Here is a 13,518-nt window from a genome sequence, read left to right as displayed (position 1 = left end):
GTGGTCCTCGCCCCTGCCTTGAGCAAAGTCAAAAAGGGGTTAGATGGTCACCTGTCTGGGGTCTTGTGAACCCAGCATTCATTCCTGCCTGTGGCAGGGGGTCAGGCTAGATGATCTGATCAGGTCCCTCCTGTCCTTAGCTACTATGAAACTCAACTAAGCTGTGAGCAGAGCATTTGTTTTGGGAGTCAAGTATCAGGCATCTAATATGCAGTGTGTGGTCCAGGGAAGTTGGTGCTGGAGGGTCACTGACTCAACACTGGTAACACTGGCTTCAGCAAAGATGCTGGCATTTGTGTGGCATCTTCCCATTTGATGCAGAGGATTTTCCAGAGACATCATTTGCGATTCCCCTCCAAAGTCTTGAGATGACAGTGATATGCCACCTGAGTTTGATATCTGTAGAGGAGAGTGGGATGACGGTTGTGTTACTGTCCTGGTACCTTTGATGCTGCTGGTGCTATTGGTGTTGTGCCAGCTAAGTTATTTTGACCTGCCGTTGTTTACAGTGGTGGACCAGACCGAGACTATAGGGGAGGAGGAGGCCTCACAGGGGGTATACTGCCATGTTGTGCAGAGGCCCCGGTGCCAGGAAGGGCGCACCTGAACACACGCACAGTCCCACAAGCACCCATGTCATGAGTTTTGCCTGCCTGTGGCCAGAGGTGCAGGGCCCCAGAACCCAGACTACCCCTGCACCTATCTCCTTGACAGTTGGCAGGCTTTATGGCTGCAGCAGGGGCTACAACCCCTGCAGTTTTCATCCCCCTGTGACTTAACACACACACAGTGTCACCTATGTCATGAGTTTTGCTTTTCAGCAGTTTGAGGTGCAGTTTCTCAGAAACCCCTGCACCTGTCACCTTGAAACTTGGTAGGCTTCATACCCTCAGCAGCAGGTACCAACCCCGCAAGTTTCACCTGAATCAGCCCCAAAACAACAAAGTTATAGATATTTCATTGATTCCCCATTATACCCTATGGCCAAATCACCAAATGTTCTCCGAATCAATTCAGCCGAATTGAATCAGAAAAGCGATTCAGATCTCCGAATCAAATCAGCCAAATCCGAATTGGCCAAATCTGAATTGAATAGTTGCCTGTTCACACAGGCCTACTATGCATGCCATGTTTGTCAGAGTAGAGCTGAATCTCCTTGGCTTTATCTTGCCACAGCCTGTTTTTGATTTCCTGGATCTTCCCCTGAACTTCAGATTATGGAGTTAACATGTCTCCTGCTGAAATGAGGTGCACCTTGCCAAGCGGAATGAGCCCTTTTCTTCCAGCTGAGTTAAGGCTTCAATTTCAGTGTTGCTCTCATCAAACCAGTTTTGGTATTGATGGGTGGCATAGCTAGTGGATTCAGCAGAGGCCTTATGGACAGGGATTTTAAAGCCCTCCCAGAGTGCTTCAGTGTTGCCTCCAGTTGTGGGCAACACAGAAAGCTTTTTGTGAAGACACTGTTGGAGAGCCTTTCAGACCTTGAGGTCTTGAAGAGATTGCTTTTGGCTGTTTTTAGCGTTTCAGAGCAAGCCAGATGTTCATAATGGACCTGACAAGATAGTGATGTATTTAGATGTCATGATCTATTTAGTTCTCTACTCAGCTCCTGCCTCCGTACTCGTATTCACCTTGTAGATGGTTTTATACCATTTTGTAGATTGTAACTTACATTTATTCAGGAATGTGCAGAGGTCCCATGCACACACTGGTAAATTCTGGTTCATCTTGAACTGGAACCTAGAACACCCAGCAGCACTTTGAAGTTGGTTATGCAGCTGCTGGCAATCTCTGTTTTACCATCAGCTTTGCTTTTTCCAACAGACCCTTCCCATGAACCTGTCTACAAGTTGTACGCTTTTGTTTTCCTGGTCTGGTGGGAAGACAGTAATAGTTTGCTAATGTAAACTAACTGATCATCACCAGACATTTACCCTCTTCAGAACAATTTAGGAGTAACATTAACAAAGTAGCTCATTGAATAAGTAGCAATCTGGAGGTAATATGTTAAACCAAGCATATTTTGTTGTTGGAAAGATGAACAGTTTTTTAATTAAGCAGAATTTTCTTTGATGCATTCTTTTAACGTTTATGATGTCCTTTTATACATTTTTGTAGTAATCACAGGGTTTTTATTTCTACTCAGATTTTCTGCTTGCCTGGATTTTTGACCCTAAACCCAGAAACATCAGGCATTTGGCTAGAGATAGGCAAGTTTTTTGACAAACAGGGCAGTCACCACAACTAAACACAAATTCAGTCTGAATCTGGTGAATAGTTTCAGCTGGAGAAAAAAGGAGGGAAATATCAGCTAGAAAGAAGGGGGAAAGTTTAATGTTGCATTTCAACACTTTCTTAATAAAATTATTCTATCTTTGTTTTGAAATTGACCTGTCTTTTGTAAAGGGGGATTAAAAACATGGTTAAATAACCCAAAATAAAATATTTTGACTTCAGTAAATTATTTATAATTGACCTGAAATCAATATTTTCTCCTCAGTTTTTCTACTTGTCTACCAAACCAAAAAAATACTGTTCATACAAGGCATAGGCTTTTAATTCATTACAGTGAAGTAGAGATGAAGAATACAGAAGGGGAACTCACATATATCATCTTTTTGGGATACCAGTGGTAGGGATGTAAATATAGTTTAAAAAAATTGTTTGACCTTCTCTAATTATATAGGTTAAATGATTAATCGACAACACAGTAGCTTGGAGACAGCTGCTGCTGGGACCTATTCTAAGTTCCTGGGACCTTTTCACTGGGAGGAGCAGGGATAGGGGGAGGTGGGCAATTTCAGCTGGCATTGATGAGTCATAGAATCACAGAAGTAGGGTCGGAAGGGACCTCGTTGATCTTCAAGTCCTACCCCCTGCCTGGACAGGAGAAAAAACTGGACTCAAATGATCTCAGCTAGGTAGGCATCAAGCCTCCTCTTAAAGACCCCCATGGTAGGAGCCAGCACCACTTCCTTTGGAAGTTGGTTCCAGATCCTAGCCGCCCTGACTGTGAAGTAGTGCCTTCGAATGTCTAATCTAAACCTACTCTCCAACAACTTGTGGCTGTTATTCCTTGTTATGCCAGGGGGCACTAGGGGAAACAAGGCCTCTCCCAAACCCTTCTGGTCCCCCCTAGTGAGTTTATAGACTGTCACCAGGTCCCCCCTCAGCCTTCTCTTGTGAGTACATAGGCTGCTTGATGTTTTCCTCTTATGCTCTGGGTATTAGTTACCCTTCCTCTCCCTTCCTCCTTGCTCCTCCCTCCTAGCTGCTGTACTGCCTTCTGATTCCTACTGGGGCACCACATGGCTTACCTTCCCCATTTCCCTGCCAGACTGCACCTGGTCAGAGCCAGAGGATAACCAGTAAGCTAACTGATTATTGCTCTGCTTATCGGTTAAATAATTGTTTAACCTTTTATATCCCTAACCAACATTGGAACAGTGGTATAACAGTACTGAAATTTCAGATGAATACTGGTATTTACATTTTCCTCTATATTTGTATGTCTGAAATAACTGGCTTGTTAGAAACTTGATAAAAAAATTAGAAATGTTTTGTATTCTCACAGACTCCCTATTAGAAGAATTTGGGGTTTAAGATGTATTGTTACCTAGTTGCCTCTATTTACAAGCTGATCTAGGAATAGCCAGCCGACACTTGCAGAATTTCATATCTTACTCTGCAAGGTACAATAATTTCTGACAGAGTTTGGCCTTGAAGTAGCAGAGGGCAGTTATTTAATGAACAGATCAGAGGTCTGTGGCTCTGAAAACTGTATTCGATTCCTGTCTTCTCTTCTGACTTCAATTGCTGTATAACCCTGGATACGTCATTTACTTCTGTGTGTCTGATTTCCCATGTTTAAAGTAAAGATATGAGTACCATCTTCCTTCGTAATATGGCTGGAGGTATTAGGGGAAAAACCACTATTTAAGAACTTTGTTTTATTAATAAAGATATTTCTCAGTTGAGAACCCAACCAGAAGATGCAGTTTTATGCCTTAGCTCTCTCTCTCATAAATAGGCTCTGTGCATCCAAGCATTCCAGGTCACTGGGAGGAGCAGAGATTGTATGTTTAAAACAGATACTAGATTAAACAAAAGAAACTGATTAAATGAAGCCTCTGGATTTTGGGACAGGCTAGCTTATGTTCATAATAAATTTTATTGATGAATATCAGATGTGCTACTTTTTATTTTTGACTTCCATAACTTCCAGTTTAGCTATATAAGCAGCATTTAGTGCTGTTTTTATTTGTAAGCAAGTTATGAACTGCAATACAGTGTAGTTGATATTAATCTAAAAAAGCCACTGTATTGTGTATAATACATTTTGCCCATTCAATAAAGAACTAGTAGAAGAAAATATAAGATGAGGGTGGGGGTTAACACCGTTTAGTAAAAGAACTGTTTCTTGTTGTTTTGTTGTTTATTTTATTAATTTTTACTTTTTCCTCCGAGATGGTTTAGAAAAGTGGACATGTCAAATGCATAGTGTGCCAGATTTCAGACTTTATTGGCTAGTTGGCTTGGGCTTTTGTTTATTACCTAGAATTTAACAGAAAGTGACACGAAGCATAGAAATGTAATCAGTTGGGCTATAACAGAGAAACAATGAAGTTAAACACTTCCTTGGCAGTGTGTTGTAGTTTGATCCATTCTGCAAATGTAATTTATTTGTACATCTGTCAATAACTATAAAGCAGTGTCCAATAATGAGGACAGCAGGGATTTAAGCTGGGGTTTATTTTTATGTTTGACTTAAAAGGTCAACCTTTGGAAATGGGACTAAAAATTAACATTTCTTGAGAATTATTTTCCCTTTATTGAGGTTATCTCTTAATTCCAGCAATTTTCTCTGTTTGATAAGCAGACAGAGTATACATTTTGATTATGTAAGGGAGGAAGAAGGTGGTACAACTTTAAAAATTTTAACTGGCATTGCATTCTGCTGATAAGAATGGGAGTTTATGCAGCACAGAAAAGATTACATTTGGTAGAATTGGGAAGCAAATTGTATTTACAAAAGATAGGATGATTTTCCTAATAGGTGTTCAAAACATACCATTCATGCTTGCTTTCTGCTGAGCTTTACTAGAAATAACTTCATTAAAAAAGAACAAATCTGATTGAAAGCAAAAGCATTCACCTCTTACAGATACTTGTCTAAAGGGTTTGCATTAAATTTTGTTGACGGGAGCACACCAATATTTTATGTTGCATCCATATGAGATAGTAAAGTGGAAAATAAAAATATAAATAGTATACTAGATTGCTTCATGCTTCAGCCACTTGAATTACTAGATTTATATCTGCAATTATGGAAGAGATGTTACAGTATGATATTCTGACAATAACTGTCAGAAACACAATGCAAAAATATATGTTCACATTATTCTTGAAGTTAAAGCTACTGAAATCACAGTTGCAAGCCCAGAACATCTCTTCCCTATGGTTATCTTGGTTTTAATAGAACCAAAGTACATTTTTAGCAACCAGTTTGCATGGAACATTATTTATTACAGGACAAAATTGTAAATGTATAATATGTAACATGATTTCTTGCATTTTAATATGGCTGTCTATTGTGAAGTAAATAATAGTATTGTGTTATTGTTGCACTGTTTCTGTTGCTATTGTAACAGCCAATTATAGGTCAACAAGCTATAGAATTACTCAGTTCTGAAAAAATGCTACCTCTAATTCCTTTCTCTTTTTTTACTTTGTACAGATTTTGGAGTTAGTGAAAGGTATGCATTACCAACTGGCCTGTCAGAAATACTTTGAGTTGACTCACGATGTAAGTAAATATTTAATTTTTATCATACAGTGATCAGAATGTCCTTTGTCTGACTTCTAGAAAGGGCCTTGGAAATAATGCATAAAACTCCGGAGCCTCTGCATTTGTCATATGCATAATTGGCTGTTTGGCCTTGTTTTTGTGAATTAATCAGTATATGTACTTAGATGCTTTTATTCCAGGTGTTTTGAATTATTTTTGCATAAAATATTTCATATATATGTGTGTGTGTAATTTGTCTCTAAGATACCACCCTGCTCTGCCTTCTGCCTGAGTTCAAAGTAGCATGGCTAACTATCTCTATAATATTGCTGTATCAAAGAGTGATATGATATGTCAAAACTAAATTATGTTTGCTTCCTGAAAGTGTCAGTACTGTTGTCAAGTAAGCCATTGAATATTCAATATTTAAAAACGTTTTTGAAAGTCTTTGTTTTAATTAATATTTTAAAGAAAAATAAAAGATAAAGGAAGTGGGGACTGGCACTACAACTAATTTCCAAAGAAAATATGTTAAGATTTTTTTACTGTAAGGCATCTCTTAAACACAGGGGTGGTATCATAATTAATTTGTAATGATTAATGATTTAAAGACTTTGTACTTGGTTTTCTTTGTCAGTTTGATTTTTATATTTTATATTTTAATTATATGGTGTTAGTTTTTAAATTAGGAAATAAAATAAACATTTGCAGTTACAGTTTCCCCCTCTTTGCTTAGTTTCCTTCAATAGACACTAGATTATTTTTTAATATGAAGAATATTAGAAGTACCCTTTAAAAAGACTAAGGGGAGATTTTCTTTTTTATGAATGTATGTTGTCCCAATTGCTGTAGTATCTGAGGCAGGGGCAAAATACGGCCCATGGGCCAGATATGACCCACCAGGCCGGGTGCAACCCACCATTTTATCTGGCCCACAGGGCCCCTAAAAAATTTAGAAAATTAACATTTATCTGCCCCTTGCTGCCTGTTAAAGATGACGGGAGCCAGTAGCAGGACCCAGCAGCTGTAGCAGCAAGGCCAGCTCAGCCCTACCCTGCCCCCAACCCCCAGCTGGAAGCCCCTGCATAGCGGAGGCTTCTGGCCCCATCTCCCTGTGCCCAAGAAGGAAATTCAGATAAGAATGTGGTGGGGGAGGGGGAGGAGCAGGAGGCAGGGGAGGACTTAGTGCGATTGCACCAGTCTTCAGGGCCGGGTCAGCTCCTGCTGAGTTTACAGTCCTGGCCATGCAGTTGGGAACCATGTGGTATCAGTGGGCAGGAAAGCAGGGAAATGGTGGTTGAAGGCAGGGGAGTGAGTGGTAGCAAGCAGGCACACAGGAATGTGGGGTCTGCGCCAGTACCCTTGGGCCAATGCCCCGGTGTGGAGCACGGGCTGGCAGGGGCTCTAGGGAGCCAGGCTGGACTGTGCCAGCAGGGAGAGGGGGAGCTAGCCTGGCTCCCTAGAGCCCCTGCCAACCTGGGCCCCATGCTCCTATTGCCTCACGCTGGGCCTCCACCAGCTCTGGCCCTGGCACAGGTCCCTTGCTCCTGACCAGTTATTGCTGTGCTCCTGTGTGTCCCCTTGCTGCCACTCATGCCCCCCCCCCCACACTCCTGCCGCTGCCATTTCCCCACTTTGCTGCCCTCAGCTGCCTGCCCGCCGGCTGCTCCAGAATCACGTGGTTCCCAGTTGCATTGCTGAACTGCAGGACTTGGGAACCCCCACAATTCTTGGCTGGCTCTGTGCGGTGCTGGCTGGGCTAGGCCAGCTCCTGCTGTGTCCTAGGGTCTTGGCCATGCAGCTGGGATGTGGTGCCAGAGCAGCGAATGGGGCAGGAGCTACAAAGCAGCAGGAAGAGGGCAGCGGTGGCAGATGGGAGGGCAAAGTGGTGGCGAGCATGGGGTCCACACCAGTGTCCTAAGGCCAGGAGTGGCAGGAGAGAGTGTGTGAGAGGGACACTGCCACACACGGACACCCCACACACCCAATCAGCCTCCCCAGCACCCTCCCCCACTCACAGGCCCCCACAAACCCCATACCCACCCACACCCCATGTATTCATACACACTTGCACATGCTCCCTCATGCCAGACACACCCACACCCCCTAACCCCATTGTGGCAGGGCGCAAGTTCAGGGCCGGGTCTTAAACTCGACCCTCCCACCTGTCTGTATGGGGCAGTCTGCCCAGTCTCACCTCCCACTACTTGCTGGTTTAATAAATTGGTGTTCTAAATGGGAGGCTACCCATTATAATGCCCTGATGACAGGAGGCACTATCCACAGATCCATACTGTCTGTACACTGTGGCCCATGTCTGTGGGCTTAAGGCCAGGCCAGACTCAGTATGTTGTTAGGCCTCTTACATACTGCCCCATTCAGGGCCACACTCACGCCACCCCCTTGCACTGGGGCCTCTGAAACACTGCCCACTCTCACCAGGCCTCTCTTATGCTGCCCTGTTTCTGGACCACATACGCCCTTCCCTGCTCCCTCTGAGTGACCACATAGGCCATCAGGCTTAACTCTCCACTCCTTGGCCAGCCCTGGCGCAGTCTTTTGGGTCTCTCCCATGACCCTTATCTGCAGCGTGGCTGGGCAGTTTACCAAAGTCTGGACTGAATCTGCCTCTAGCTCCTCACCAGACCACTCCACTCCTTCCCTGGGCCAACACTCTGCCCCTACACTGGGGCCCCAGGGTCATACAACCGTGTAGTCTCAAGTGCCTCTCTTGTCACAGGCCAGTTGGGCACTGTGAGTGTATCAATTTAGTTGCAGGCTGACTGAGTGCTGTAATTGTATCAGCCACTGGGCTGTTTGGTTCAGGATTGAGGAGGTTGAGTTGAAAGTGAAGGAAAGACAAGTTTTACTTATAACAGTAAAAATAAATTTTACCTATAACAGCAAAATAACAACAATAAATATGTTTAAGCAGCAAAAAATATAGTTTGCACGTATAACAGTTAATAGAAATGTTAAGCTAATAAACAGACATAACAATAAAAGTTAAAAATTGGCAGTGATAATAAAAACAGACAACCAATTGACAAAGAGTTTCCACTTGGTTAGCAACTTATCGATAGTCCCTCAGTGTTAGGTACACGTCAAGTTGATCCAGTGAAGTCAGGCGTCCCCGATCCACACTGTTGGAGGGAGCACCGGGGAGGGTTCCTTAGTCAGGATCTGGTCCTCGCTCACTGGGAGTCTGGAGTCCGGGCTTAGAACAGCAATGACCATTCTGTTCTGTCCTTCCTACTGGTCACCTAACGTGCATGTTCCTTGATATCCTGTCCTATGCTAATCCGTTGGCTTTAGAGCCACTCACTATCTTACCTTACAGCTGTTACCCTATGGGGTTAAAAGGTGTTAGAAATGATTATAATAGGTTACTGCCTAAGCTTGGGTTTACCCAATAAGCAAATCACACCACATCACTTTGGGGTCTGAGATTAGCATTTTTCCTGCCCAAGTTCAACCTACTTAGAATTTTTTTGAAATGTGTTAATTATACCTTGTGGTTAGGTTTGTCAGTCTTACTGACCTTTAAGCAAAAATTTATTAAATCAGCTAAGCTTGCAGTTTTATTTTTTAGTTCTGCTTTTTGAAACTCATGTTAGTCATATGATCAGTACAAACAGTTAAATATAACGTTATGCTTATGCTTCTGACAGACAGGATGTGTCTGCGGGAAACAGTTTCATAAGCTTTGTCCTAGCCAATATTTATTATGTGCTTTTACCAGATACTCAAAAAGCAGATCCTTTTTTTGCTATGAGTTGCTCATTAACCCTTTTGGTTCTGGCCATCACACTCTCTCTAGGTGTGCCTGGCTTCAGTTCTGCCCTCTCACTAGGGCCTGCCATCTTGCACCCTCTTTGGGTTCAGGTACTTCTCTGTAAGTGTGCCTGGCTCCAGCTCCTGGGTCTTACACCCCTATGGGCTCAGGTGCCTCTCACCCCTGCCCTCACAATAACGGACCAGGTGGTGGGGGCTGGAGTTAAGGTGCCCCTAACTGCCTTTCACCAGGGAAGTAACTGGCTTTACATTTCTTGAGGACTCCCTCGCCAAAGGGAGTCCTACCAGGCTACCCTTCCCCAGCAGGGTGCAGTTTCAGGTCATGCCCTGGACCAGGAGCCTCCTGCCACCTCAGTTCCTGCTCTTACCTCCAAGATGTTCCTGAGCAGCAGCTCAGCCGGAAGTTATTACTTCTTTGACTGCTTGCAGCAAACTGCTGCCCGTGCCCTGTTTGCCTAGACTTAAATGGCGGCCTAATCCGAGCTGTCTTGCACCTGTCAGCTGCCTGCTCCTAGCCTTAAAGTGGCAGGCACCCAAAAATGCCTTGCCACACCCATACAGACCCACACCTATCCACCTTCCACACACCCATATCTTCCCCCACACCCCGCTTACCCACGCACTTATAACGCTTAACAAACCTATACCCATCCCCTACGCAAACCCCCACCCCGCCATAATATACAAGAGTAAGACGTCATTTTAAGGTATTATACAATCACCTCCATGTACACTATGCAAACACAAGTAAATCAGGACAAAAATGTTTTTGGCAATCAAATTAATGGATGTTATAGTTAGTAAATATTTGATTTTTTTAAGAATATAATTAGACATTTTTCTGATTTGGAGATGACAAACCCCCTTGCTGAAAGGAATACTTTTGGTGACAAAGGGTGGGACTTCTGGTAGCAAAGGTCAGGGGTTAAGGGGTGGGACTTCTGTGTCCGAGATGGTGACTGGGGGGTGGGGCACCTGTCAACATCTTGTCAAACCTCGGTAACAACCCCCAGCCAAAATAATTGCCTGCCCCTGATCTGAGGACTTGAACCCTTCAGTATGTTAATCCTCACAATTCCTCTGAGCGGTGAGTAAGTATTATTATAATTCAGTCTAAAAGTGGCCCAGAGATGACAAGTGTTTCACCCAAGATAATATATTAAAGTTGATGCTGAGTAACGGCTTGCCTTCTAGATCTGTCAGATCCAACACCAGTCCCTAACTGGTCCATTCTGCTCCTCTGGAACTGGTATTATTAAAATGTTAAGTGTATTTTGTCATTTAAATAACAGTTCTGGTCTTAATCTATAATTCAGAGTTTTGTTGGCATAGGTATATTAGGAATGTGAAACTGGTTAGTCTATGCCAGGGAAAACTCTCACGTAGACAGTTACTGGTTTATACCATAGCAGCAGGAGAACTTGTTTCCTGGTATAAGCTGCATCTCTACTGGAGGGACTTGTTGGTTTAGCTTTGCTGATGTATACAGCAAACACTTTAAAATAGGCTAAAATATTCATGCTCAATCCCTGGTGTGCAGGCCAGATGCAACTCCCAGTGCCATGACATCTGTCCCAGGGGACTCCCCATGGATCCTGTGTGGAGCGCTGTGGGCTATAGCTCTGTGTGCTAGATAGGGCATGTAGGCAGTGTTGGTCCTGGCACACAGGGGCAGAGCGAGCCCCTGGAGACCAGTCCCAGCTGGATGGGGCATCACGTTACTCCATGCTGCTTCTGTGTCATGGGAATTTGGCCCTGGGGTCCTGTACTGCCTCTGCCTGGCTAGGATTGGACTCTGGCTGGTGGAAATGGCTTGATGCCTATGCTTCAACTTTGGCATTTGATGGCAGCACAGGGCCCTATCCAGCACATGGATCAACCCTGCACCATTCGTCTGGCCTGTGGGGCTAAAATTGTGATAGCACTGTTTTAAAACATAACCAAGTGCTGTGTAATTCTGGTATACATTTTGTGATGATGTTAGGATAAGTGTGTGCTGGGACCTGAGTTGCTTGTCAAGAGAGAACACAGCAGCGCTGAATCAGTTTATAGTTACTTGAGTCACTGATGTTGTGTGCTGTTTGCTAATTTAAAATTGTTTTTGTGGGTACTTGTTTGTTTAGAAGGATACAAAGCCTTTCATTTCTAGGTTAGCTATCCAAATTCAGTGTGATTTAACATTAATTAAAGTGCAGCCTGAAAGTTGTTCATTAGCCTGTGTAGGATTGATTTATTGATCCCTGTGCAAATTTTTGTTCCTAGGTTTTTACAGCATAAAAACTGCCTTCATAATTACAGGAAAGCCGTGATTATTTAAATTTTTAGGCATGTTGCATTTTAGATTCATTCCTGATTTTTAAATATATGAACAAAAATTATTTTTCATGTAAAAATTTGAAAATATAATTGTTTTGAATGTCGTCCTCTGATAAGCCATATTTTCAAAAGCACCTAAGTGACTACAACTGCTTATAGGTGTGAAAAAAGAAAACCAAACAGTGCTTTACTTTAAGCTCTGTGTGCCCCTGCACCAAACACAGCACATGCCCAGAAGAGGCATTGCATTAATTTGACCTAGCTTGCTCAGTCTCTGTATAGATCACATGCTTCAGCAAAGTTTTTTGGTGCTTTTATCTAATAGCTTATTGATGCAGTTGTAGATAAAAGCCCCAAAAAGCCCCACTAAAGCACCCAGTTGATACATATGCTGGGTAGCCAGGTTGAACTAAAGTGTTTCTGCTTCTGGTAAAGTGCTAACACCCCTCTCCCCCCCCAGTCTGTCAGCAGCCTAAGGGCATTTTTACATGTGATTTCGGACCTGGCACCAGGCACTTTAATTAGTGAGCTGCACTAATTAAAAGTGCTGCATATCATGTGTATCAGTGTTGCCACGTATCCCCACGCTGAAAAAATGGCAGCAGGGCACTTTGAACTAAAGCTCATTGGATGTGTTTAATTTCATACATTTCATAGACATTAGGGCTGGAAGGGACCTCGGAAGATCATCAACTCCAGCCCCCTTCCCCAGGGGCAAAAAGTCAGCAGGGATCATAGGATCCCAGCAAGATAAACATCCAGATGTCCCCTGAAGGCGTTCAAAGTAGGTGCTTGAACCACCTCCAGTGGCAGTCTATTCCAAATCTTGGGGGCTTGGACAGTGAAGAAGTTCTTCCTTATGTCCAGCCTGAAATGGTCATGGAGGAGTTTGTGAGTGTTCAACCTTGTCATCCATTGGTGAACAGATGTTCCCCCAGATCCTGGTGAGCACCCCTGATAAACTTTTATAGGTGGCCACCAGATCACCCCTGAGCCTGTGCTTTTGCAGGCTGAAGAGTTTCATAGTTGGTAGGGTCGGAAGGGACCTGAGCAGATCATCAAGTCCAACCCGCTGCCATGAGGAGGAAAGAATCCTGGGGTCAAACGACCCTGGCTAGGTGATTATCCTTTTGAAGACCCCCAGGGTAGAAGCGAGCACCACTTCCCTTGGAAGCTGGTTCCAGCTCCTAGCCTCTCTGACTGTGAAGTAGTGCCTCCTGATATCTAGCCTGAATCTACTCTCAGTCAACTTATGGCCGTTATTCCTCATTACTCCCGGTAGTGCTTGGGGGAACAGGAACTCTCCCATAGCCTGCTGGCCCCCCTTGGCCAGTTTGTAAACACCACCAGATCCCCTCTCAGCCTTCTCTTGCGGAGGTTGAACAGGTTCAGGTCCCGTAGCCTCCGCTCGTAGGGCCTGCCTTGCTGCCCCCTGATCATGTGAGTGACCCTCCTCTGGACCCTCTCAATGCTATCCACATCCCTCTGGAAGTGCGGCGCCCAGAACTGGACACAGTACTCCAACTGCAGCCTATCCAGTGTCGCATAGAGGGGGAGGATCACCTCCTTGAACCTGCTCGTGATGCATCTGTGGATGAATGACAAGGTGTGGTTAGCTT

At 43.9% G+C, this 13,518-nt stretch overlaps 1 protein-coding gene across 1 annotated transcript in view; it reads left to right on the top strand.

The window, feature by feature from the left end:
* The window catches only part of PRIM2 (primase (DNA) subunit 2), a gene marked incomplete at its 5' end in the record, with an annotated part of 329,364 nt that overhangs the window by 300,454 nt on the left and 15,392 nt on the right, over window positions 1-13,518 (top strand). The window contains one exon of the mRNA XM_019520338.1: window positions 5,738-5,806. Coding sequence (XP_019375883.1) covers window positions 5,738-5,806 — 69 coding nt within the window. The remainder of the gene's footprint in view (window positions 1-5,737; window positions 5,807-13,518) is intronic.

This window comes from Gavialis gangeticus, unplaced genomic scaffold, assembly GCF_001723915.1.
Source record: "Gavialis gangeticus isolate Ggan-Ray unplaced genomic scaffold, GavGan_comp1, whole genome shotgun sequence".
NCBI classification, from domain to species: domain Eukaryota; kingdom Metazoa; phylum Chordata; order Crocodylia; family Gavialidae; genus Gavialis; species Gavialis gangeticus.
Note: the sequence above shows the minus strand (reverse complement) of the source record. Positions and strands in the feature narration are given on the sequence as shown.